At 37.3% G+C, this 27,504-nt stretch overlaps 1 protein-coding gene and 1 long non-coding RNA gene across 3 annotated transcripts in view; one reads left to right on the top strand and one right to left on the bottom strand.

Moving 5' to 3' along the window:
• The window catches only part of LOC119507386, a 42,748-nt gene that overhangs the window by 14,064 nt on the left and 1,180 nt on the right, over positions 1-27,504 (bottom strand). Inside the window, exons 3-4 of one of the 2 annotated variants that reach the window (XR_005211227.1) lie at positions 25,298-25,354; positions 22,089-23,229 (exon numbers count right to left, since the gene is read on the bottom strand). This is a non-coding gene — a long non-coding RNA (uncharacterized LOC119507386). Of the gene's footprint in view, positions 1-22,088; positions 23,230-25,297; positions 25,355-27,504 lie in introns of those variants that run through there. The other variant, XR_005211228.1, reaches the window with a different exon arrangement.
• Positions 16,731-16,925, top strand: LOC119507385 (translation machinery-associated protein 7-like). The gene has a single exon (XM_037800565.1). The coding sequence runs from the start codon at positions 16,731-16,733 to the stop codon at positions 16,923-16,925; it is 195 nt and encodes a 64-aa protein (XP_037656493.1).

Below are 27,504 nucleotides of genomic sequence, written 5' to 3'. Positions count from 1 at the left end.
CCTCTCTGCCAGTAAGGAATGGCAGATGTAGTATTTGGAAAGATGAGTTAGGATGTGTTGATCTTTCCAATATAATCCATACTGGGAACTAGAAGGGCCCAACACATTCTCTAGTAACCCATTTTAGAACCTCAGGATCATCTGCTTCAGAAATTAATGGAATAGATCATCTTAACTCTTCTGAAAGTTGGGCAACCTTTTCTAAACTCCTGTCCTGCATTTATTTTCATAAGCCATCAAACCTCACTGTTCATTCATGCAAGTTCTTGTGCATACTATTTAGCCTTCCTCACCCTGCCTGGTCTACCCTGAAATGTCTCATTCATCCTCTGAGATTCATCTCAGCATTGCCTTCTTCGAGATCCTTTCTGGATGTCCTTTTCCACATGGGCATAGCTAACAGGTAACTAGAGTTTACATCCCACATCCGGCATGGAATTTATTCAAGTTAGGAGGGTTCGTCTCATTTAGAATATTAACATGTTCCTTATAACCTCTTCTTCCACTGTGGTTGCCTTTTCTTTACTAATATTCATTTTATGACTGCCCATCAAAAGATTATTCTCCTTGAGGAAAAACATGAGAGCAACATAAGGAATGAGGAGTGTGCATTTTCTGTGTCATTAGCACGTTATTGGCTCTCCCTTTGGTACCATCCAGTCAAGCCTGTGTTTGTGCCATGTGCCTGACACCCACAAAGAACAAGTTTGCAACACTTTCTCCTTGTCTTGATTCAGCTTTCCTGATCACCTTGGATTCTGATGCTTTTCCTCACTTCCTGTTTATGGTCTCACCTTTGACCCTTAGCCCTAATAACTGATATTGCTCCTCTGGTACTAACTGAGTGATCATATCTGCCTACTCTGATCATATTTGTGGCTTCTCTGAGTAAGCCTTTTATTTGAGACTGTTGCTTAGGGCGGTGAACTAGTCTCACAGAAATTGGGTTTGAAGAGTAGCGAAAGTAAACACCCTAATATATAAACCTTATAATTAAACTTTATAAATATTCAGCAAAGAATAACAGAAGATATGTGGCTAGGGCAGCCTTTATCAACCAATTCCTTGAAGAAATTAAGCCTTAATACATAAAGGCATCCTTTACATGTAATGGATTACCTTCTCTCCAATACAACGAGAGTGGTACTAGGTATGTATTATCTTGGGACAATAGAGAAAATCATCACTCCAATAATTTTCCATGTTCTGGCTCAGAGAAACAGTAAAAGGGCTTCTTGAATCTCCAGAGGACATGTATTGGGGTGGTGGTGATAGTTTTCTGATTGTCCAAGGGAAGTGCTCTCGTATCAAATATTCTCCTTTTGGAGCAAAGGCAGATTTAACCTTAAGCTTTAGGGTCACTCAATTGCATGAGCCTCGGCCAAGACTTTGGGAAAGACCCTGGAAATTTTGAATTTCTAAATTTGTATGTTTTCTTAAGTAGGGCCCCCCAAATTGAATAAGTTTCAGATCCTATAAAGCAGCATTTGCTGCTGCTCTTATATCCCTAACCATGCCCCCTTGAAATTCCAGGATAATTACCTTATGTGGTTTTTAAAACTATCCTAAACAAAGGTATCGTATTAGTTTCTTTTTGTTGCTTTAACAACTTACCACAAACTTAGTGTAAAACAATAAAAACTTATTATCTTCCCTTATGACCTTCTGAAGGTCAGAAGTCTCACTGGTCTAAAATTAAGGTGTCTGCATGCCTATATTCCTTGCGGATGATCGAGGGGAAATCTATTCCTTTCCTTTTCCAGCTTCTAGAGGCTGCCTCCATTTGTTGGTTCATGGCCCCTTCCTCAGTTTCAAAGCCAACAGTGGATCACTTTTCTTTCTGACCTCTGCTTCTGTTTTCACATCTGCTTTTCTGAACCCCCTGCCTCTCTCTTATAAGGAAACTGACATTACACTGGGCCTCCCAGATAATCCAGGATAATCTCTCCATTCAAGGTCATTAAGTTGATCCTTTTGCCACATAAATTACTATATTTACAAGCTCCAGTAGGACATGGACACTCTGAGAGGCCATTATTCAGCCTACTCCATGGAAGCATCAAAGTTAAGAACTTTTGTGCTACCAATGGTGCCATTAGGCAAGTGAAAAGATGACCCACAGAATGGGAGAAAATATTGGAAATCATCTATCTCATAAGGGGCTTGTACCCAGAATATTTAAAGAACTTTTACAACTCAACAATAAAAATACAAATAATCTGTATCAGTGAGGGTTCTCCAGAGAAATAGAACCAACAGGATATAGATGCATACAAAGAGATTTATTGTAAGGAACTGGCTCATGTGATTGAGGGGGCTGACAAGTCTTAGTTCTGTTGGACAGGTCGGAGGCTGGAAATTCCAGGAGAATTGATGTTGAAGTCTTTAGTCTGAATCTGTAGAGGAGGCCAGGAAGAGTGGAGGGTGTAGCCTTGAGGCAGAATTCCTTCTGCTTCGTGAAACCCCAAGTTCTCCCTTTTAGGACCTCCAACTGATTGGACGAGGCTCACCCATCTTGCTAAAGGTAATCTCCTTTACTTAAAATCAATTGATTATACATGCTAAACTCATCTATGAAATACCTCCACAGTAACAACTAGATCAGTGTTTGACTGAACAGCTGAACACCATAACCTAGCCAAGTTGACATGTGAAATTAACCATCACTGTCATATAAAAATGACCAAGTCTTATACATGTACAGTGGCATTGCAATCATATCTTGTTGCCACTCTTTAACAATGACCAGTCTGCAAACACGCACAAAGAGTGGACAGGCCTGGCTGGGATCTATTATATGCAGGTCCCAGCCACGAACCCAAACTTAACCTTCGCCTTCTCTTTCTTTCTCTATCTCCTTTCTTCTTTCGTTCTTTCCTTCCTTCCTTCCTTCTTTCCTTCCTCTCTCTCTCTTTTCTTTCTTTCTTCAACTATAACAGAAAAGAAAGGAAGAATGGAGGGAAGGACAGAGGGAGGCAGACAAGAAGGAAAAAAGGAAGGAATATTTTAGACAGTTTTTAAAAAATAATTTCAAGGGATTCTTTAGGCATATGGTTACCTTTTGACTCTGCACTTCTGTGCTTTTATTTCTTCTCACATATACACACTCATACATATTGTTTTAAATGTGAGATTACTAAAAAGTTCCCTGTGAAGCACATTGTTTCTTTTGATATTTCCCCACTCACTCACTCACTCAAGCAGGCATTAAACCAGTACCACTATACTAGAGAGCATATACTCAGTATTAGTGTGATTACTAGCACCATTTGAACTATATAATGATAAATGTATTTCTGGAATTCCAAACACTCTTGATCTATATGGGAGTGCTATATTGTTCATCTCAATTTTTTGAAATATATTTCTGTGCCGGTTTGGATATATTATGTCCCCCCAAAAGATCTGTGATCTTTAAACCCAATCTTGTCAGGTGGAAACTTTTGATTGAGTGTTTCCATGGGGATGTGACTCACCCAACTGTAGGTAATACCTTTGATTAGATTATTTCCATGGAGGTGCTACCCCGCCCATTCAGTGTGGGTCTTAATTAAACCACTGGAATCCTATAAGAGCTCACAGACAGAAGAAGCTCAGTGCTGCAGTTGAGAGAGACTTTTGGAGAGATGCTTGGGAGCTGATGCTCAGAGATGCTAGCCCAGAGATGCTAAGAGAGACAAGCCTAGAGACATTCTGGAAAAAGCCATTTTGAAACCAGAACCCTGGAGCAGACACCAGCTACATGCCTTCCCATCTAACAGAGGTTTTCTGGACGCCACTGGCCATTCTTCAGTGAAGGTATCTTCTTGTTGATGCCTTAGTTGGACACTTTTATTGCTGTAGAGCTGTAAATTTGTAGCCAAATAAACCACCTTTATAAAAGCCAATTCATTTCTGGTATTTTGCATGATGGCAGCTCTAGCAAACTGGAACAATTTCCTTACATTTGAAAAATTAATCTAAATTTCAGATTTCCTAAAATGAGATTATGCCCAGCCTTTCTCTCTAGAGGTATTACAAACCCTAAAATGACAATATTTAAGCTTTTTATTGCTGTCTTTCCTACATCATCTCCTGCCATTCCCACCCTCACACCTTATGTTCCAACAAAATTGAGCTGTTTGTAATTTTTTAATCCAGTTGACTCCAGGGTTAGTGATAGAGGTTAAGTACACAAAGATACATCTTCCACAACCCAATCATATGGTTTTTTACCTTACAGAAGGTTAAATTGTGAATAAGCATGCCAAGAATTCTAACATAAAATATTGCTAGGGGTTTTTCAATTCTAAAAGGTGGAAGATATTTCATTATAGTAATAGTTTTCAACTACAACAATAAAATGAAGTAAAGAATCAAGTTTCTTGGAATTAGGATTCAAAAAAAAATCCTTGAATTAAGATTCAAAAAAACACAAATATCCTTGATTAAGATTCAAAAAAAAAACACCATTGCAGAATAATGCAAAGATTGGATGTTGGAATTTGCTAGTACTGGCAATCTTTGTCATTCCTGTAAAAGAATTCTAAATAAAGCTATGAATAAACAGATACTAAATAGAACTCCTAGGATTGCAGTTCCCTATTTTATTTTGGATGGTTACTGATAGCAATTAATGGGAAATGTAATTTTGACTGTCCCATAGAAAATAAGATCCTGTACTGTTTTTCCCCAACGGAAAGAAAATATTTTATCTGGGAAACAGAATAGAAAGCCAACTTTATATAAATGGCATTCAAAATAAAGTTATTGGTTTTAGTCTTAACTATAGCTTATGGTCAAAATAATAGGAAAAGGCCTACAAGAGAAATGACCAAAAAAAAAAAAAAAAAGAAAGAAAGAAAAAGGAAAAGAAAAAGAAAAAAAATAGGGGTTACCTGCACAAACATTAGAGAAGTTTATCAGATGGTAAAATATGTCCCTTTTAAAGGTCGTTGGAGAGAAGAGAGAATGAGTCACAAACTATCTCAGCAGAGCTGAAAACTGGGGCAATTCCCCAGAACTGTGTGTGTGGAGAGATGGGGGTGGAGTGTGCCACTACTCAGCAAACAAGCACCTAGCAACAGAGGGCAGTGACTCAGGGCAGTACCTCTCTCTTCTGCAGGAAAGGAAGTGGCTCAGCCACTGCCTGAGATAACGTATCTGTACAATGAGCACAGGACAGCCTCCACTGTCTTCAAAAGAAAGGGACAGACTGTCTTTCTCTTAATCTTCTTAAACAGGACTCTGATTTTCACATAAGACAATTACATTTGTACGAAACTTTTGACTGACCAGCTGGAGAGAATGCTTAGTAAAGCAGGGGTGAGGCTGTGGTGTTTTCCTCTCCCCAAATTGTTACAGAACTTCCTAAAGGGAAGTTAATACAGTAAGATCACCTCAGGGGAAAAAAAGAGAGAGGTTAATCTGAGACTAATGTAAGAGTTAGAAAAGATAAAGATTTTTGACTACTTGAATGGTCTTTTAGGACAGTTCTAAAAACCAAAAGAACTGAGAGAACTACAGAGTGTAAGTTTAGCCCAGTTAAGAGAAGGCATCATAAACAAGGAAGAAACTGAGGAAAATCATTCAGTGTGAGGAAGCTTGTGGACCTCAATTATTATTGTGCATTTAGGTGCCTCTCAAAACAGAAAATTGGGCAAATGCCTATGGTCTCTATAAGTAGGCTGAGTTATTTCTGAAGTTAAGGAATCCTGTAGCCAGAAAATTAGAAGACAGAATGAAATCTAACTTGATCTTTCGGTGTTGATGAGATCTCAATGATAAGAAAAGTCTTACTCTGTTGGAAATAAGTTTCTGGTCCATTTGGTTGTCTGATGCCTATTATAACCCAACATAATCCATGCATTAGGGTTGTGTCCTAACTCAAAAATGATTTTTGTTCTATAGACACAAACGAGGGCAGTCCTGAAGCTACTCTGAGAAGATGTTGACCCTACGTTTTTCCTGGTGATATTCTGAGGAAGTATGTTAGTATCATTTTTTCCTCCTATCCTTCTAAAGAAGGCAGATAACATTCTAACAAATCTCCCCTCTTGGAGGCCTGCTAGGAAATTCCAGCCGTCTTTCCTAACCTGAACTACAGGTATTGGTATCCTGGTATATACCTAACCTCTCCCAAGATGTTGTATCCATAAAACAAACAAACAAACAAGATGACATGAAAAAGCACAATGAAGAGCTCTTGGAAAATTAACATTACGATAAAATAAAAACTTTGATAGAAGAGATGAAGGATAAAATTAAGAAAATCCAAAAATAGGACATAAGACAAATAGAAAGACATTAGTAAAGAAAACAATAGATCCTAAGGATCAATACTGGAGAACAGCTGAAGAAACAGGAGTTCCAGAAAAACATTAAGAAAATTTCTTGGAACCAAAGGCCATGAGTCTCCAGATTTAAAGGACCCATTTAGTTATCAGCAGAATAAATGAAAAAGATCCATACCAAGGCATTTCGCTGCGAAATTTCAGTACATCAGGAATAAAAAAAAGCTTAAACGTTGCACTTAAAACCAGTTCACATGCAAGGAAATAGAAATTAGTATGCATCAGATTTGGCAGCAATCTAGCAACCTAGAGAACAATGAGGCCATACTTCAAAATTTTGTGAGACAATGATTTTTAACAGTCAAGTATCAGGGTAAATAAAGACATTTGAAGACAGGTCCAAATTCCAATGTTTAGCTTCCATAGGGAAATACTGGAGAATATACTGATGAGGGGGTATTCATGACAGGACTTCAGGGACCATAGGAAGGAAGGTATTCAAAACAAGAAAGTAAAGAAAGGACACCCTGAATGACAACTTCGTAACAATCCCAGAAGTAAATCAAGCAAGATTTGAGCAGGAGGATGTGGGTAGCCTTCAGGAAAAAATAGAATTGATAGATTACCTGATATGTTTGAGCACTTGAAAAATACTGATAAATATTTGACAGATATGATGGAGCATGTATAAAGATTTCTTGTGAGAAATTGAGAAATGAGGCAGTTATTTAATGTCAAGAAATGACAAAATAAAGCAATCATTCATGCTAGGAAAAACAGTGTTTTACAGGAAGAACTTGGCTCGAGGGGGCAATATTTACATAGGCATGAAAATGTAAACAATGAATATTTATTTAACCAAAAGTTGTGATGTAACTATCTTGTGAGAGTGGGGCGATGTAAGGAAAGCGGGGAAAGGGGTTATAAATAACAGGATATTAATACATAAATTTGAAATTGATAAGACAGACCAGTATAAGCAGATTACTTAGAAATATGGAGGCAAATACCAGAAAAAAAAAAAAAGACATATTAAAGAGTTGAATTCGGTTCTTTCTGGGATAAGAGATGCAGATGGGCAATGGGATTGCAGATTGCAGTAACAGCGGTGTAATTTTTAAAAGGCTATTACTTTACTAAAATTTCTCTCTCTTTCTTTCTCTCTTTTCCTCCCTCCCTCTCCTTCTCAGTTCTTGGAGTTAAGGCTTTGGGTATGCAAGTGTGTCTTGGCAAAAGAGAAAACCAAGAATACAGACTAATTTCAATTTTTATCATAATTTAGTAATTGGACTTTGTTGCCTTGACACTAAATAATAACAAGACCCCAAAGGGAGAAGAGGGTTAATTCCAGTACATGGGGAACTCTTTGGGACAGAGCTTGTTGGGTTAGGATAGGATTGGTACTAAAGCGGACACAAGTGCTTTGGGTGAGGGATCACAAGCTAGGGTGCCTGCAGTAGGGGAGCAAAGCACATCACTGGCCTTGCTACTAACCCAAAATGAAAAACATGACATCTGCCAGAAAATCATGATAAATATGCAAATTGATGATGACTATGGATGTGAAGGAAGCCCCCCCAACCGCAGACTATCATGTAATGCATCATCTTGCACAACTGTACACAACTGTCCTGTCTATAAATTGACATGAGGAAAGGATCAATTAGGATTGTGAGGGCTCTGACAAAAAAACTTTCCCTGTTTCACAATTTTCTTAGAGTTATTAAATCAGATTTGTCAGTTTTGGTATGTTATTGATATAAGAACATTTCCCAATTATTCTCCTTAAACCAGGAGCCACAAAGATGGGATACATGTTGTGCTGGTTTGTATATATTATGTCCCCCAGAAAAAGCTATATTCTTTAATGCAATCTTGTGGGGGTAGACGTATTAGTGTTGATTAGGTTGCAACCTTCTGATTGAGTGTTTCCATGGAGATGTGACCCATCCAACTGTGAGTGATGCCTTTGATTAGAGTGTGACCTCTTGATTGACTGCTTCCATGGAAGTGTGGCCCCGTCCATGCAGGGTGGATCTTGATTAGTTCACTGGAGTCCTATAAAAAGAGTTCACAAACAGAGGGACTTCAGAGCAACTGAGAGTGACATTTTGAAGAGGAGCTGAAGCTAAGAGAGGACAAAATGCCCCAAGAGCAACATTTTGGAGAACACCATTCTGATATGTAACCTGGGAGCAAGCAGACACCAGCCATGTGCCTTCCAAGCTAACAGAGGTTTTCTGGATGCCATCGGCCATACTTCAGTGAAAGTACCCTATTGTTGATGCCTTACCTTGGACTCTTTATGGCCTTAAGACTGTAACTTTGTTACCAAATAAACTCCCGTTGATAAAAGCCAATCCATTTCTGGTGTTTTGCAAAATGGCAATTAGCAAACCAGATCATGTCTTATTCATTTTTTTAATGTATTCAGCTTCCATTAAAGAACAAGGTTCATAATAAACTCTCAATGAAAATTTGACAAATGACTGATCTACTAAAAATTATAAAATTCCCTTTGCTTTCTGTCACTAGGAGAAGTCAGGACTCTCCTGGCAGTCTGTCTGGGTTGAATCCTGACTTTCAGTAAGTTTCTTAACATTCCTGAGCTCAGTTTCTTCATACGAAAAATGGAGTATATACAATACCTACTTCACTGGGTTGTGTGAGAATCAAATGTGATTGTGAAAATGTTTAGAAAGTATTTCAGAGATTGGCACACTCAATAAGAGAGTGAACACTCATAAGTAACACTGTTATTACTAATCCAAGCAATACCACCTTTATTTATATTCACAATTAAATATATTATCCATTTAATATATATCCATTGAGGTCCATATTTGGTATCCAGTAACACCAACAAAAAACAATACCAAAAACAACAGGATCTTTAATTGTTTTTCTCTCAGATAAAAGAAGCTGGGGAGTGGGTGGTTCAGATCTAGAAGGATGGTGCCTTAGACTCATCCAAGACCCAGGCCCTTCCTATTTTCCTTCTGTACCATTCTTAGCCATGGCTTCTATCCTTGAAGTTTTCTCATGGTCCAAGAAGGCTACCAGAGTACCAGACACCATGTATGCGTTCCAGGCAAGAAGCAAGAGAAATGGGGGTGGGGTGGGGAGGTGGTGATATGGGTTGAATTGTTTCTCCAATAAGATATTTATTGAAATCCTAATCCTAAGTACCTATAAATGTGACCTTACTTGGAAATACAGTCTTGGCAGTGGTAAAGAGGTCATACTGAATTAGGCTGGGCCTGAATCCCAAATCACAGGTGTCCACATAAGAGGAGAAGTGATGCAGACAGACACAGAGGGAGGATAGCCATATGAAGATGGAGGTGGAGATTGCAGTTATACTGCCACAAGCCAAGGAGTACCAAGCATAGCCGGTAACCACCAGAAGCTGGAAAGAGGCAAGGAAGAACAGACTTTAGAGCCTTCAGAGAGAGCATGGCCCTACTGACACCTTGATTTCAGACTTCCTAGCTTCCAGAAATGTGAGAAAATAAATTTCTGTTGTTTTAAGCCACCCAGTTTGTAGTACTTTGTTATGGCAGCCAAAGGAAACTAAGACAGGGACAGAGTAAAAAGGGTTCATGCAAGCTGGCTGCCCCTTCCTTAAAGAGTCTTTCTGAAAGTTCCATGTCTAGCTGCCTAAAAGGCTGTGGAAAGGAGCCTTTTAGCTTGTCCGATTACTACCTGGAATAAAATCAAATTTCTGTTATTAAGTAAGAAAAAGAAAATCAATACTGGTTCAGCAGCTAGCAGCGTATTTCATAACTATAAATCAGGACCCAAATATTGCCATCATAATGAAGGTTTTAATTGATCAAAGTACAACTCCAAAAGTAAATAAGGATGAACATCCATAAGGATCAACTCTTTCCTTCAGTCACTTTATTTTCCTTCAGAAGTTTATTCTTAAATGCACAACAGGCTTCAAGACAAAACTTCATTCTAGTGAGATGTGGCAACAGATGTTGTATCAAGGAGTCCACATGTTTAAATAGGAATGGAATTAAGGGTCTCCATGGCCTCAGCACAAGGAACAGCTTACTTTTTGCGAGATGTCTTAATTCCACCAGGGACCCTTCCCACAGCCTTTGCTTTTAACTCCTCAAATTTCTTTTGCTCTTCTTTTTGTTTTTGCTTGAAAGCTTCATCTTCCTCATCCATCTCCTTGGCCTACTTCTTAGGCTGCTCAAGGGCTTCTTCTTGCCATCTTCAGCCAGGCATCATGCCTGCTGCTCACTCAATCATTTTAAAATTGCTTCTTTAATAATTACCCTATTAAAGATATGATCTACTTTTCCATTCGGAATGTTCTAAGAACTAATATGGCATAGATTATGAAAATGTACCTGTACTGGTTTGAAACTGTTATGGACCCCAGAAGAGCCATGAGCTTTTTTTTTTTTATTTTTTCATAATTACGTATTCATTTATTTTTAATTGTGATAAAATATACATAAGCCAAAACTCATTTTAAACATTTTACATGGACCATTCTTTGACATTAAGTATACTATTCACTACTATTTCCAGACTATTTTCATCATCCCCAATGAAAACTCACACTCATTCAGCAATAACTCCCCATTGCTCCCTCCCCTGGAAACCACTACTCTGCTTTCTGTCTCTATGAATTTGCTTATTCTAAGTTTTTCATATACATCTCGCAGTATTTGTCCTTTTGTGTTTGGCTTATTTCACTCACTTCAGGTTTCGTCCATGTGGTGGTATGTGCCAGCCTTCCCTTCTTTTTACAGCTGAAACATATTCCATGGTTTGGATGGACCCCATTTTGTTTATGCCTCATCTGTGATGGGCTCTTGGGTTACTTCCGCCTCTGGGCTATTGTGACTAATGTGCGATGAACATTGGTGTGCAAGCATCAGTCTGATTCTCTGCTTTCAGTTCTTTTTGGTATATGCCCAGGAGTGAAATTCCTGGTCATATGATAATTCTATGTTTAATTTTCTGAAGAACCACCAAACTGTTTTCCACATATCTGCACCATTTTATATTCCTATCAACAATGTATGAGATTTCTGTCTTTCTGCATCTTTGCCAACACTTGTTATTTTCAGTTTTTTAATAATAGCCATCCGAGTAGTGTGAAGGGGTATCTTATAGTTTTAATTTGCATCTCTTTAATGGCTAATGATGTTGAGAATCTTTTCATATACTTATTGGTCATTTGAATATCTTCTTTGAAGAAACGGGTATTCAAATCCTTGGGTTGTTTGTCTTTTTATTGTTGAGTTGTAGTAGTTCTTTAAATATTCTGCATATTAAACCCTTACAGATACATGGTTTCCAAATATTTTCTCTCATTCTGTATGTTGTCTTTTCATTTTCTTGCTAATGTTCTTTGATGCATAAAAGTTTTAAATTTTGATGAAGTCCATTTTATCTATTTTTTCTTTTGTGGCTTGTGCTTTGGGTGTGAAATCTAAAAATTCATTGCCTACAACAACATCCTGAAGATATTTTCCTATGTTTTCTTGTAAGAGTTTTGTAGTATTAGCTCTTATATTTAGGTCATTGATCCATTTTGAATTAACTTTTGTTTATGGTGAGAGGTAGGGGTCGACATTTGTTCCTTTGCATGTGGATTCCCAGTTGTCCCAGCACCATTTGCTGAAGAGACTGTTCTTTTCCTATTCCATGGGGTTGGCACCTTGTCGAAAATCAACTGGCCATGGATGTGCAAAGTGGAATCTCAATTCTAGCCCATTGCTCTCCACATCCATCCTTATGCCAGTACCACACTGTTTTAATTACTGTAGCTTTGTAATAAATTTTGAAATCAGGAAGTGTGAATCCTCCAGCTTTGTTCTTCTTCTTCAAGATTGTTTTAGCTACTCAGGGTTCCTTGCAATTCCACATGAATTTGCAGACAAGCTTTTCCAGTTCTGCAAAAAAGGCTGATGCAATTTTGGTAGGGATTGCATTGAACTTGTAGATCACTTTAGGCAGTATAGACATCTTAACAATACTAAGCCTTCCATTCTATGAACATGGGCTGCCTTTCCATTTATTTGGGGCTGCTTTAACTTCGTTCAGCAATATTTTGTAGTTTTCAGTATGCCAGTTTTCACCTTCTTGGTGAAATTTATTATGAGGTATTTTATTCCAGGCTGCTCTTAACTGTCCATTGGTACCTGGGGGATCCTGTCCTCCTCCTGGTCTTTCAGGGGTCTCTGAAATGTCCTTGCATTTCAATCCACTTTTTTGATTCCTTTTGTCAGATTTCAAACCATTTTCTTTTTGACTCTCCTAAGTTTGGGATGACACTGATTGTTACTCAGTTTCAGGAGAACTGACATCTTTACGTTGAGTCATCAATCCATGAATGTGACAAGTTTCTTTACATATTTTTTAGTTTTTCATAACTTTTATAATTTTTCCCATAGTTTTACTTCCAGCTTTTAAAACTACTTTATATTTTCTAAAGTTGACTTTATTCCAAATGCCACATGGTATCCTGAATTGGATCCTGCAATCTGCCCCTTCGTCTCACTGGTCCTCTAAGTTGCCACCATGCACTGCGCTTTACCTTTGCTGACACTCGCTAACATCCCGTTATTGTCCTGGGACTTGGCCTTCTGTGGCTGGGGATGGATGCCCTGAGCATGCCAAGGGCACCTTCACCCCCACCCAACCTCACCCCCCACCCAAGCCAGCCTCACCCACCCCCCACCCAGGCCTAACCCAATCCCCAACCCAACCAGACTAGCCTCACCCCCCACCCTAAGCCAGCCTCACCCCCAACCCAAGCCAGCCTCACCCACCCCCACCCAGGCTCAATCTCACCCCTACTGAGCCATGAGCTTTTAATCCAGTCTTATTGGATGGAAACTTTTGATTATTTCCATGGAGATGTGACTCACCAACTGTGGGTGAGACCTTTTGATTAGATCATTTTCACCCATCCGGTGATTAGTTCACTGGAGTACTTTAAGAGAGTTCACAGAGAAAAGAAGCTCAAAGAAGCAGAGAGAGACATTTTGGAGAGAAGCTAAGAGCCAACACAGACCCAGATGCTTGGAGACTATGGGAGATGCAGACAGAAGGACATTTGGAGATGCTAAGCTAAGAGACGAAGCCCAGAGTTTGCCCCTGAGAAGCTAAGAGAGGACTCCCAGATGCTTAGAAAGAAATGTCACAGGAGAACCAAGTTGACAGCTGAGAGAAGCCAGAGACATTTTGGAGAAAGCCATTTTGAAACACAACCCAGAAGCAAAAGATCAGCAAATGCCATCCACATGCCTTCCCAACTGACAGAGGTGCTCCAGACGCCATCGGCCGTTCTTTAGTGAGGGTGTCATCATCTTGCTGATGCCTTAGTTTGGACACTTTCATGGCGTTAGAATTATAAATTTGTAACCTAATAAATCCCTTTTATAAAAACCAGTCAACTTCTGGTATTTTGCATAATGGCAGCTCTAGTAAACCAGAATAGTACCTTTTCCTTTATAAATTCTTACCTTTTATGTAGAAGAGAAGAGATCATTTAAGTAATGAAGATGATTTTTTGGGGGTGGAGTGGGGAGAATATTACAATTCTGTGAGAATTATAGCTTAACAATCAATATTGAGACATTGTTGACTCAAAGGAATCCACTCTGGTTGTGTCAGATCAGGAACAGGAAATGCTGACTCCCGGGGTCAGAGGTGAAGGTGGATGTTTCTAGAAATGGGACAGAGGCAGGTAGTAAAGAAACATCTCAGCAGTCACCATCTAGTCAGTTTTTCTTGTAGTTATTGCCATGTTATAAGTGTGTGTTTGTTGCCCTATCTGCTAACAGTGGACCATTTCTGCAACTAAAATAAATATTAATAAATGAAGTGATTTTCATAGTAAACTCCAATTTTAACTTAAGTATTAGGTCATTGCCCTCTTACAGCTGATTTTTAAAATTCTCATATAGTATTGGCAGATAAAATATAGGATAACCAGTTCAATTTGAATTTCAGATAGTAATGAATAATTTTTTAGTTTTAAGATGTCCCAAATATTGAACAGGACATACTTAAGTACATAATTATGCTAAAAAATTATTCACTGTTTATTTGAAATTCAGATTTAACTGGGCATTCTGTATTTTTATTTGCTAAATTCAGCAACCCAATATGAGGAAAAATCACACAGTCATGACCATTGGTAACAGTACAGATACACAGTTTCACTTCAACAGGGCTCTGTAAGGCAATGGCACTTTTATCGTTCATAAGCCCTCGCTCATCTTCTCCATGATTCTTTCCATTCCTCTCAAGCACCTCAGCCTTCTCAGAAAATGTCCTAATTTCTCACCACCTTCTTTACTGAGGAAAGGGTGAATAAGGTAGAATTCCTGCAATATACTCCTATCCTTTCCTCTCCAACTGTCTGTGCCTACCTTTACTTTCTTTCCACTCCTATCTCAAACAGAAGATCCTTCTCTTGTTCAAAGAGTTTCTTCTGCACAATGGATTCCATGATCTCAGCTCCTCAGGGGTCTAGTGCTCCCACCCCCACCCCTTAGCTCCTCAGGAGTCTAGGGCCATCCTCTCTTCTCTCTGTCCCAACTTCGTACTTCCTGTTGGCTCTCTCCAGCATGAGAACAATGAAGGCTTTTTGATTTTCAACACAGCTTTAGCCCTCCAACTGCCATCCTCTTTTCTTTGACATTCAAGTCTCCACTGGTGGGTCTCAAACTTGACTAGTCATCAGCATTACCTAGGAAATTTTATTTAAACTATTGGTTTCAAGATCCCTTTCCAGACCTATTAAATCATAATTTCCTGGGGTGGGGCCCTTATCACCTGTAGCCAGTTCTACCTCTGCAATATCTCTAGGCTGTGTCCCCACCTCTGAATGTCCACTGTTCCTGCTTTGGTCTATCATGCATGACTCCTACCTGGATTACTATAGCTGTCTTTTAATTGCACTACACATCTCTAATCTCCTGCAATTCACTTCCACCTGATCCTCAGATTGGTTGCTGTAAATTTAGATTTGATCTTGTCACATTTCCAATTTGAGTTTTCAAGTGACTTCCTTTGCCTCCATGATAAAACTCCAAATTCCTCAGCATGCCAGAGACCTTAATCATGTGTCAGCTCCTAATTGTGCAGCCTAATTGCTCTGTAACCTCCCCTCAACAACACTTAACTACCTGCCATTTCTCCAGGCACTGAATATTCTTCTTTCCCAGGTTTTACTTGGTAACCTTCAAAGCTTCTCTTACCTGGAACACCTTGAGACTACCTCTTAATTTCACTCCTCCTTACCCTGGAAGATCAGGAATTACCTGTATAATTGTCTGCTCTTGCTGTGAATAATGAGCTCCTCAAAAGCAGACAGGGTGTCTAGTTCATTTTTATAGTCCCCACTATATACTACAAGGTCATAATAGATTGTTACAGGTGCTTGGTGAAGGAAAGAATGTTGGGATGAACTACTGGATGATTGAATTAAAACAATAAAAGTTATTTGCTGGGAAGAATTGTTGGAAAGCAAACTAAAATTCCAGAAGGAATCTGCTACTTAGAATCATCAACTTAGAAATGGATGGAACCTCAGAGACTATGCAGTACATTTTACAAATGCCTACTTTGTGTGTGTGTGTGTGTGTGTGTAACTCAGATTTACACATACACCTCATCAAAACCAATTGGGTATCCAGCTGTGTTTTCCTCTTTTCTGCACCTTTATCCCTCCTTTGTTTATATTTTTCTTCCCCATTAGATCCTACAATGACTACAAAATTTCCTAATACATTCAGTAAATCCTACTAGTAATCTCAATTCAAATGATAGCATGTCATGTCTATTCATCTCTGTATCTGTATCTCTGGACTAAATAGGTCAAAAGTTTCACAATCCACAGTCCATCTCTTCCTTCTGGCCTGTGACTAGGACATTTATCATCAACATTTTACATTTTTTTCACATTCATTTTTACTATTAATCAATCTCTCATAGTTAATTAGAAATTATAAAATCCTTTACCAAAAATGAATTTCCACATAATATTGTCCTTCTTCAAGGTACACAAGGGTTAACTAGTCCATTTGTTTATACTAGATTTGCAAATACATGTGCAAAGTATTTATTAATCTACTTGTCTCACCCTTTATACCAAAGGGTTGTTTTCTGTTGTGACTAGAATAGTGCAAATAGTGCAGTCTGTTAATATACACAATATTAGGATAATTTGGCCTATGACAAATAGCTTTAAGTCGTTTTCTTTCTCTTGGTAATAATACTGCATTCGTTTCCTGAATATTGACCTATACTGTTTCCGACATCAAATGATCAGTCATCTTGAATGAGTGACATTATCAAATGTGCCTCCCACAACATTAAAATTTTGTGTTAAAGTCAGAAAAGCTAAGAGGCTTTTTTATGGTCTTAAAAAGCCATGCTTGGGGTCTAGGGAAGGGGCGGCAGGTGGCAAGCGCCATGTCTGGCCATGAGGATGGCAAGAAGCAGCCCCTGAAGCAGCCCAAGAAGCAAGCCAAAGACATGGACGAGGAGGATAGGGCTTTCAAGAAGAAACAAAAAGAAAAGCAGAAGAAACTGGAGGAGCTGAAAGTGAAGGCTGCGGGGAAGGGCCCTCTGGCCACAAGTGGGATTCATAAATCTGGCAAAAGGTAAGCCACTCCTTGTGCCTGAGGCCATGGGTACTGTTGCTTCCATTCCTGTTTAAACATCCAGATTCCCTGCTATAACACCTTTTGCCACTTTACAGCTAGAATGAAGTTTTGTCTTGGAGCCTGCTGTACATTTAAGAATAAACTTTTGTAGGAAAAAAAAAAAGCCATGCTTAATGACTGGATAGTCGATAATATGAAGAATTACTAATATTTTTTTTCTGCTTGGATAATGGATATTGTGATTATGTTTCAAAAAGTTTTTAACTTTTAGAAATACATATAAAATGTTTATAGACAAAATGGTATGTCTAAGATTTGCTTCAAAATAATCTTGAGGAGGGTGCTGGTGAGAGCAGAAAGGTTATAAAGGAAATAAGATTGGCAATTAATTGATAAATTGTTGAAACTTGGTGATGTAGGTTCAATATACTAATCTCCCTACTTTTGAGCAAATTTCAATTTTCCAATTTAAGTTATTTAAGAACTGTGTTTAATCTGTGAAATTATTAAGTATTTGAAAAGATAACACTTGTTAAGTATCTTGAGAGTAGTTTACCACTTCACTCTGAAAAGAAAAAATGTGAAATATCATGTATATCACTCACATTTTGCTTTTTTTGCATTTGATCCTCACCATAGATGATTGAACCAGTTCTCAAATGATATTAAGTTTGGGTCATATTAGAAACATTTTTAAATTGCTATATATTGCATAATTAGATGAATAAAATTGGGGTGAAAGCACATTACTCATGAATTGATGCAAAATCCAAGCATGCCACTTTTTGCCCAAATCTTTGTCCGGTAGAACTTTCTGCAATGATAAACGTTCTATATCTGCTCTGTCCAACATGGTAGCCATGCATAGCTATTAGTCTGGGTAGGGTGACCACGTGGCTAGTGAAACTATCAAGTGGCTAGTGTAACTGAGGGACAGAAATTTAAATTTTTTAATTTTAACTTTGATTAACATTTTGATTCCATTTAAATTTTAATTTATATTTTAAAGCACTTTTCATTAAAAGATGTACAAATTATGGTTTTCAAAAGATTTACATACCCTGTTGACAAGTGAAAAGTAAAATCACAAGGTTAATGCATGAAATTAAAAATTGAGGATTAGAATTCATACTACTTGACCTCACATAATTTATAAATGTTGAAATTAAAACTATGAAAGCATAAGTCATCTGTAAATAATGTTACAAATTTTAAATTCAGTCAATTATTATATCTATCTTGTTCTAACACTTCAGTTGTTAGAGTGCCATACCAAGGATTTATAATAGCTAATAAGAATAACAGATAACATTTACTGAATGCTTATCATATGTGAGGTACTATTTTAAATATTTTATAAGTATTAACTCATTTAATCCTCAAAGCAATCCTATGAGGTAGGTATACTATTAATATTCCCATTTTCAAAGAAGCTGAGACAAAGAGTAGTAGGTAACTTGTTCAAGTTTGTATATAGTGTGGCACATGGAGCTATGTACCCCCTTCTAAAGACATATTCTTAGTCTTGATCCTATTCCTGGGGGTGTGAACCCACTGTAAATTGAACCGTTTGAAGATGTTATTTTTAGTGAAGAAGTGGCCAGCAGAATCAGGAAAGGTCTTAATCCTATCACTGGAGGCCTTATGGAGAGAAAGCCACAGGGAGGAGCCAGAAGTTGGAAGTCAATAGAACCCAGAAAAGAAGAGGACATTGCCACATGACCAGAAAGCCAATGAACCCAAGAATTACCAGCCAGCCAGAATGCTACTTACCCTAGGAGGAAGTAAGCCTTCCAGTCTCTGAAACCATGAGACAATAAATGCCCATTGTTTAAGTCAACCCATTGTGTGGAATTTGTCCTGGCAGCCTGGACAAATATAGTCGCTGATGGAGCTGGGATTTAAACTCCGAAATGTGGCATGAGTCCACATTCTTAATCACTTTTCTATAATTCTTCTCTAGAATTTGCTTAGAAAAGGATTGAGAGAATGATTAAGTAGCTGTTAAAAATATGTTCATAAGGTGCTTTTTATAATTTTGGAAAATGATTATGTAGAGTGTTGTATTATAAGGCTAAGTGGAAAATAGTTTATAAAATTGAATATAGAAAATCATTCACTATGTTTAACCTCCTACTACCAACCTCTGCCAACAAAGCAAAACTATGCTTAGAAAAAAGAATAAAAAAATACACAAAATGTTAAAAGTGATTGTCTTTGGGTCTTAGGGTTATAGGAGTTTTCTTTTTTTTTACCTTTTTGTATGGTCAAAATATCTATCATAAGAAAAAGTATTATAAAATTTTAGCTATTAAAATTATAAAGCATATTTAAAAATTTCTTATGATTTACACTAATATTTTATATCAGAAGCAAAGCAATCTAAATCTAGATTGGCATATGCTCCGGTTTGCTAAAGTTGCTGGAATGCAATATACAAGAAATGGATTGGCTTTTACAATGGAAGTTTATTAGTTTACAAGTTTCCAGTTCTAAGGCCGTGAAAATGTCCCAATTAAGGCATCAACAGGACAATACCTTCTCTGAAGAAAGGCCAATGGCATCTGGGGTTCCTCTGTCACATGGGAAGGCACATGGCTGAAGTCTGCTGGTTCTCTCCCAGATTTAGCTTCTGGTTTCTGTGGCTTTTTCCAAAATGTCTCTGGGCTTCTGTCTTAGCTTGTCTCTTAGCTTCTCCCAGGGGCAAACTCTGGATTACATACCTTAGCCTCTCTGAGCTCTCTCTCAACGTGAGCTCTCTTAAAGGACTCCAGTAAAGGACTGAGACCCACCTTGACTTGGGTGAGTCACATCTCCACTGGAAACAATCTAATCAAAAGGTCCCACCTGCAATAGGTCTGCCCTTACAAGATTGGATTAAAAGAACATGGCTTTTCTGGGGTACATAATAGATTTAAACCAGCAGAGTACAAAAGCTGATAAAAAAATTTTTCCTGTAAAGTTCAGCTATTTATTTTCCAAGATGCTTACCCTGAGAATTAGACTAGTTTTACTTGAGTGTGAAAATGCTTCTATTTCTATTAAGTAATTAAGTCTATTTTCCTTAATGATATAATTTTGTTTGTCAGATAAACAAAGCAAAACATTCTTTGCCTGAAGAGTCAAATCACTGAACCTTAAAACTGAACGTTTTGGACTGATAATTTAACCTCTTTGAAGTTGGCAAATAGATAGTGGGTGGAAGGAAAAGAACATGTTTCACAAATGATTGCTGTCTTCCTTCATTGATTTGAGTACTTTAGAAGCTAAAAATACTTCTGGAATATGCTTTATATGCTTGTTTTTAATGACTCTTCATAAAACAGGGAACATATTACATATATCAATCTGGATTTCTCCCACGATGTATGGGACCGACACCTGAATTGTCCAGTATCTACATGAATCAATGTTTCTAGCTGCCATTCATTGAATACTTCCTTTATGGCAGATACTACACTGGATATTTATGCTATCTCCTTAAATTCTCAGTCTAATCCAATGAGGTTTTTATCCTCATTTCCATTTAACAAATAAGGAAATAAAGATGCAAAGAGAAAACAACTTGGCCAGGGTCAGCTGCTATGTAAGTGGTTTCAAATTCAGGTCTGCCAGAGGCAGTAATTGTGAGGATTAAATAAAATAACTCATGGAGAAACCTCTAGTAGAGTTCTAGCCTGTTACAGAACCAATGCACGGTTGAGGATCTTTATGGACTCTAAGCGAAAACAGGAAAGGAGATTATTAATGAGATGCCATTTAAGAGATCAGACTTACGTTCCATTTATATTTAGATAAAATCAGGGGAAAATTCCTGACCTATTAGAGCTTTCCTAAACCTTGTTCGCAAAGTATGTTATCTTTGTCTTATCCTGGAATGTTATCTTGTTGGTATTCAAAACTCTTAAAAAGAAAACAGCAGTCTATGGTTATTTTTACATAGAAATGAAATGAGAACTTCAATCAATTGTAGTCAACAGATCAATATTGAGGGTCTACTATGTTCAAGGTCCCAGTTAAAGACTGAAAGTGGATACATCCTGTCCTTCTCTGATGCCAGCACTGGAAGACAGAGAAAGTAAGCCCAGAAGTTGGCACACTAAACAGAAAAGAATAGAGGTGAGCAGGCCAAATGGTTAAAGTCTTTTGAAGAGAACATTAAAAGAAATAAACAGAGACATAGACAGTCTTAAACATACATAGATAAACACAATCATTCCATGAAAATAAAAGGTCAGTTAATAAAACAACACTTTTAATGGACAAGACACTAGATATTTCTGTACCACCTTATTTCTCCATCCTATTTTATATTATGATAGTTTTTAGTACATCATGGACATTTTAAACACATTCTTAGAGGAGCAGAAAATGAAGTGGATCAACCAAGCCTGTCCACCTTCCTGAAGCCTGGTATCTGGTACCAAGAGGAGTAAAAAAGGCATAGCAAAATACATATGTCGGACAAAGGACCCATGTCTAGAAAAATAACGGTTGTTGCAAATCCACGAAAAAGTAGGCAACTAAATAGAAAAACAAGGAAAGGTAGAAGCACATTATCAAAGAGGATCTCCAGAAGGTCAATAAATATATGAAAAGGAGTTCAACATTATTAGCCATCGGAGGAATACAAATTAAAATCATGAGATATGGGTATTTCCATCAGAATGACTAAAATAAAAGACAGGTGGTACCAAATGTTTATGAATATGTGGCTCAACTGGAATGCTCATACCCTGATGAAGGGAGATGTTTCAGTTTGCTAAAGCTTCTGGAATGCAATATAGTAGAAATGGGTTGGCTTTCATAATGGAGATTTATTAGCTTAAAAATTCACAGATTTAAGGCCATGAAAATTTCCAAATTAAGGCATCAATAGGATGATACCTTCTCTGAAGAAAGGCTGCTGGTATGTGGGATGCCTCTGTCACATGGGAAGGCACATGGCTGGCATCTGCTGATCTTTCTCTCCCAGGTTTCCTTGCTTTCAGCTTCTGTGGGTGTGCCCTTGTCTCTCAGCTTCTCTGGGGCTTCTCTCTAAGATCTCGTTGGGCTTTTTCTGTCTTTTATAGTCTCACAAAGGACTCCAGTAAAAGGATTAAAACCCACTTTGAGTGGAGTGGGTCACATCCCAATTAAAATAACCTAACCAAAATGTCCCACCTACAACAGATCTGCACCCACAGGAATGGGTTAAAAGAACTCCTTTTCTGGAGTACATAACAGCTTCAAACCACCACAGGAGGGAAAACTGGTCTAACCATTTTGGCCAGCTTTTGGCAGTACCTACTAAAGTTGAACACATACTCTGTAATTCAGCATATCCACTCATAAGAATCTACTTATCTGAAATGAGTGCATATATTCACCATAAAATGTACAAGAATGTTCATAGCATCATTTTCCATAATAGTTCCAAACTCGAAATAACCCAAATGTCCATCAACAGTGTTTATGAAGTAAAATTTTATTTCACAGAATGGAATACTATATGGCAATGAGAATGAATAAACTTCATGTTACAAGTCAGGATAATAGTTATCCTTTATAGGGAGGTAGAGAGAGGAAATGGATCAAGGGGTCTTCTGGGGTTCTGGGAACGTTCTATTTCTTAATGTGGGTGCTGGTTTCATGGATTTGCTCAGTTTATGGAAAATTATTGGGGTATACACTTATGAATTACATACTTTCTTCCTATATATATATTTCAAAGAAAAGTTTTTAAAGTTAAAATAATTCCATCAAATACTCCCTCCCCCTACTTGTTTTGTGACCTTTTGTAAATTTCTTAAGATTCTGAGTCTCAGTTTCCGGATAAGTAAAACGGTAATATAATATTCCTTACTCCATATGTTTGTTGTGAAAATATAGTGAGATAACCTGAAGTACTTAGCAAAATGGCTGTCAGCATTCACTAAATATTAGCTATTATTTCCATAATTATAACGATTAACAAATATACCATGAACTAGTTTTACTCTTTAAGAAACAACTATTGATGAAATCTCTACAATTACACCCACTGGAATTTATTACTTATTTTATAATGAGTCACTATGTAGAGTATAAGCCAGTCACAGCCTAGAAAAATGATGCATGTGGACAAATATCCAGCTTCTCTGTTGTTCTATGCAGTCTCCATCCTCCTTAATTATAATATTTATTCCACATTTTAAGAGCAAAAGGTGTTAAAAATAATTTTTCTGAAAGTCCACCAGTAAATGAAAGAAAGGAAAAGAGCCTCCAGAAATCACAATACTTCATATATTTGTAGCATTACCATTTCATTGGAGCTTCACAACAATCTGTGAGAAAAATAGGGAGGGAGTTATATTTTGATATTAAAGTTGAACAAACCAGCAGGTTATTCAGGTGCCACATTGCTAAGAAATGCCAGAACTGGGACCAAGGTTATTATAATACTATGTGAATAATTCAGGAAGTGAAGGAGGGTAATTTAAGGTGAGTAATAAGAAAGTCTTTGCACAAGCAATGATGTCAAGTGGAACTATCTGTGATGATGCAAATGTCTTATATCTGCACTATCCAATATGGTAGCTACTAGTCACTTGTGGCTACTGAGTACTTGAAATGTGGCTAGTATGGCCAAGGAACCAAATTTTTAATATTATTTCATTTAAATTAATTTCAATTTAAATGGCCCCATGGGCTAGTATATTGACTGTACAACTGTACATTTTCAGAAATCATGATTATGTCCCATGGTCAAGGGTAGAATCTCATTCACTTTGTGTTTAGGTCATCTTTATTATTACTATTATTATTTTTAGAGAAGTTGTGGGTTTACAGAAAAATCATGCATAAAATATAGGGTTCCCATATACCATATGATTAGATCATCTTATATCCCAACTTTATATAGATGGAAATATATGTATAGGGTAAGAAATGTTTGGTTTTTAAGTCTGCATGCATACTATGAACGTTAGGTATCTGCTGTATTTTCAAAGACTATATTTTTGGAGCGGACATTTTATCGTATTTTTAAAGTAAATGCTTTCCTTGTTCCAAAGCAGTGACCTCTGAGAGGATTAGTAGCTATTTTAGAATTTATCCTTTTTAGTGACATTAAATTTGACTGTAATGCTTCTTTCAAAGGAAATTATGACATGTTGAGTTCACACGTTTTGGAGTTCATATGTTTTTATGAGTATAGTTTTGGAGGGCTATTTCTAGTTGGATGAGGAAGAAACAGTTCATGGAGTATTTCGCACTGTTTTATAAGTTACCACATGTGGACCAAGTTGGAAGTGCAGTGACAACTGCTTCACAGATATGACCCTGGGGCTGTCCTTATGTTTCTGAGCCTCAGTTTCTTTAAAATGATGGCATTGGGATGGGTGATCTCCAAGCTCCTTTCAAATGCTGAAGTTCTATGAAAATTAACCTCTATCTCCTTTCCAGACAATTACGTTTTAAGGAAGTTTCTGGGGCCTCCAGTGAGTCAAATCATCTGGCCCATTCAAACACAAAAAATTAAGTTTGATTTTCTACCATGTCTTATATTTGTGCATGAGTATATGTTTTTTGCAAAATCTATATTTTAGTTTTTAAAAGTCCGTATCTGAAGAAAAAGATTTGAGCTTGATGTTTTTACCTATTGGAGAACTGTGCCAAATTGTTCAGTGCTCATTCCTTAAAGCAGAATTTACAGATTTTTCATAGGAACATTACATATTATTTCTCAGGTGAACTGGAATGCAATATAAATATTTTACTTATTCTAGGATATAACTGCCAGATATGAAAGGAATTACCCTTTATTCATTACCCTGGGCTTACTTTTGGCTCTGTCAAACCATTAGTTTGTTTCCTACTTGAATCGTAAGGCCAGAAATGAGTGAATTTCTCAGTTCTGGGAAGGCAAAATCTACTAAGTTATTCTGTTTACTGTCATTGTTTTATCCCTTCAGATATTGATCGCCTTTTATTTTCAATACCAAAATCAGGTGACCTTATTATGTGACAATGTTATTGTTAATGTTGTACTATGTTTAATGGTGAAGCAGTGAACTGACATCAGACTGTGTGTAGCAAATGAGGTTTGGTTTCTGCTATAGAAGAAAGAAAGCAAATGATCATTAATATATTTAAAAAATCTTGACATGTGGAGACATTTTTCTCTCCTTTTTATTTATATATGTTTGTCTTCTTATGTTATGCTCATATATTATCAGTCAAGGGAAACTCATCGTAATAGGCAACGCAGTACCTGCCATGCTTTTGAATGATGAATGAGATTATCTAGCTTGCATAAAAAAAGGAAACAACCAAACATAAAGTCCTGATTAAGTATGTCCAAAGAACAGCCTCCAATACTTGTGGTAAACGGAAGATAATTTAAATACTTACGAATCAGCATAATTTAAAGTAAGAAACCCGAAAGGCAAAAGGCTGTTGATTTGTGGCCTATGAACAAAGGAAAAATGAAAACACTAGATACATATTGTTAAGGCTGACATTCAGCTTTTCAGAATTCAAATCTTTTCTAATTGCTGCCTGATGATGCCTGCATATGTAACAGTAAATATATAAAATAAATCTAATATAAAATACTTAAAGTTGGAAATTTATTTTAAACTGTACACTAAGTCTCTGGTACTTCATTTCCTTTCTCTCTCTGCCTACTCCAACCTCCCTCTTTCTCTCTACTTATCCTTTATTGGTGTTGTATAGGGACCATTTTAGCTTGTACTTTCTTAGTAGGAAGAATGTAGCTACATCCGTATGAGAAAATGCTAACATCATAGAGTACTGAGAATTATTCTGGAGATGAAATTTCAACCATGTAAAATTACGTTACAGTCATTTAACGTGATTTCGAGAATATTAACAATGTTCTATCACTTTACGTCTTGGTACTTATGTTGGGTTCTCTGGGAAGCAGACGCTGATATGAAGTTATGAGCACAAGAGATTTATTGGGGAGTAACATCTGTGAAAGGACAAAGGAGGAAGCAGGGGTTAACAAGGGGCACTGTCAAAGTGATGCAGAACTGACAAGGTTTCTGCCAGCTCAGGAGGAAGCTCCAAAGCAAAGGTTGTACTTTAAGAGTCCGGTGTTGGGCAAAAATGGCTAGGCCCTTGTGTCACTGCCTTGCTCAATCATTGGCTGGGAGCCACTCTGAAAATAGTGCCACCTCTACTTGAAAGCCCAGACAGATTCTGACAAAGGTTAGCTTTGTCAGCTAACCACACTCTTTGCAGCTGGGCAAAGAGTGCTTCTTGAAAGGGAATCTGGGTGGCTTATCTTCATGTCTGCCCCAGTATTACAGTGGGAAACCAGTAAAATTTTGGGTGGCTGTGTATTTGGAAATGAAAATTGATTAGATCAGAACAAGATGTGGTAGTGAAGTGCACCAAATTCTTAAAATTCTACTTGAGTTTGGTGGTGCATCACCACCAATTACTTAGGTAACTAGAGTTCACATCATTATCAAAAGAGTAGGGTTAAAAAAAAAATCAGATGTTGCTTAAGGACTCTATAATGGTAAAGAGTTTTGTTATTCCCATTTTATCCCAAATAAATTGCTCCAAGTGGCACAATTCAGGTCCTCTGCTTGTGATGGCCCGTTACAGGGTATGCTGACTTAGTTGTGAAATGGGAAAAAGGTGCTCAGAATGGATCTTTTGGGGATAATGGAAAAGAATAATTTATTTCCTATAGATCAAGTAGTTGGATTTAAGGAAGTCAGGTTAGCTCATTGTGATGTGTCACTATTTTCTTAAGTTGCTATACAAGTTTTACCTAGTGGTGGACAAAAGAGAAAAACGGTAAGAGCCTTTAAAATAAAAGGGTATATTATAGCATAGTGCTTAATACAGTGGGTAGGGGCTCTGGAGTCCGTCACAACTTACTAGTAATTTGGCTTTGAACAAGATCCTGAGCCTCTCTGTGCCTTAATTTCCCCACCTGTTAAATGGGAATTACAATCCTGTCTACATCATGGGGTCATTGTGAGGAGGGGATGAAATGATGTAATGCATGTATAATCCCTGGTTTAGGAAAGGCTCAATACTAGTTAACTATTATTCTACATCTCCTTTTTTCTTTCTTCTCCCTGAAAATATGATTTCCCATTGAATTTTGTCACCTGCCCTGCTAGATTAGCAAAATGATCATAGAACTTGGGAGCTTTTGTCTCAAAAGCTTTTAATCAAGGGTTTGGTTTCCACCATTATGTTCTCATTACTGTGCTGGAAGTGTTATACGTAAAAAATGGTTTCTGCCTTGAGCAGCTAGCAGTCTTATTTGAGAAACAAATGAACATATAAATGATTAATGAAAATGCAAGAGCATAGAAAATTGTTTGAAATTGAGTCCTATAGACTGTAAGTGATGTAGAAATCTAATTTCATTTTGCTGACATAGGTTGTTTTTTGATCACTAAAAGTAACATCATTTGGAATGAAATTGTGAGGGTGAACTCTTGTATCAGTATTAACAACAACATGGCATATGTTTGTCTTAGACTCTAAAATATACTGTTACAGCAAAAGAAAGCAAGCTTAAAGGAATTTAAATATATCATTGCCTCTTAACATTGTTAGGCTATTAA

This window comes from Choloepus didactylus, chromosome 12 (genome assembly GCF_015220235.1).
Source record: "Choloepus didactylus isolate mChoDid1 chromosome 12, mChoDid1.pri, whole genome shotgun sequence".
NCBI classification, from domain to species: domain Eukaryota; kingdom Metazoa; phylum Chordata; class Mammalia; order Pilosa; family Megalonychidae; genus Choloepus; species Choloepus didactylus.
The sequence above is the reverse complement of the archived record's forward strand: the minus strand, read 5'-3'. Positions and strand labels throughout refer to the sequence as shown.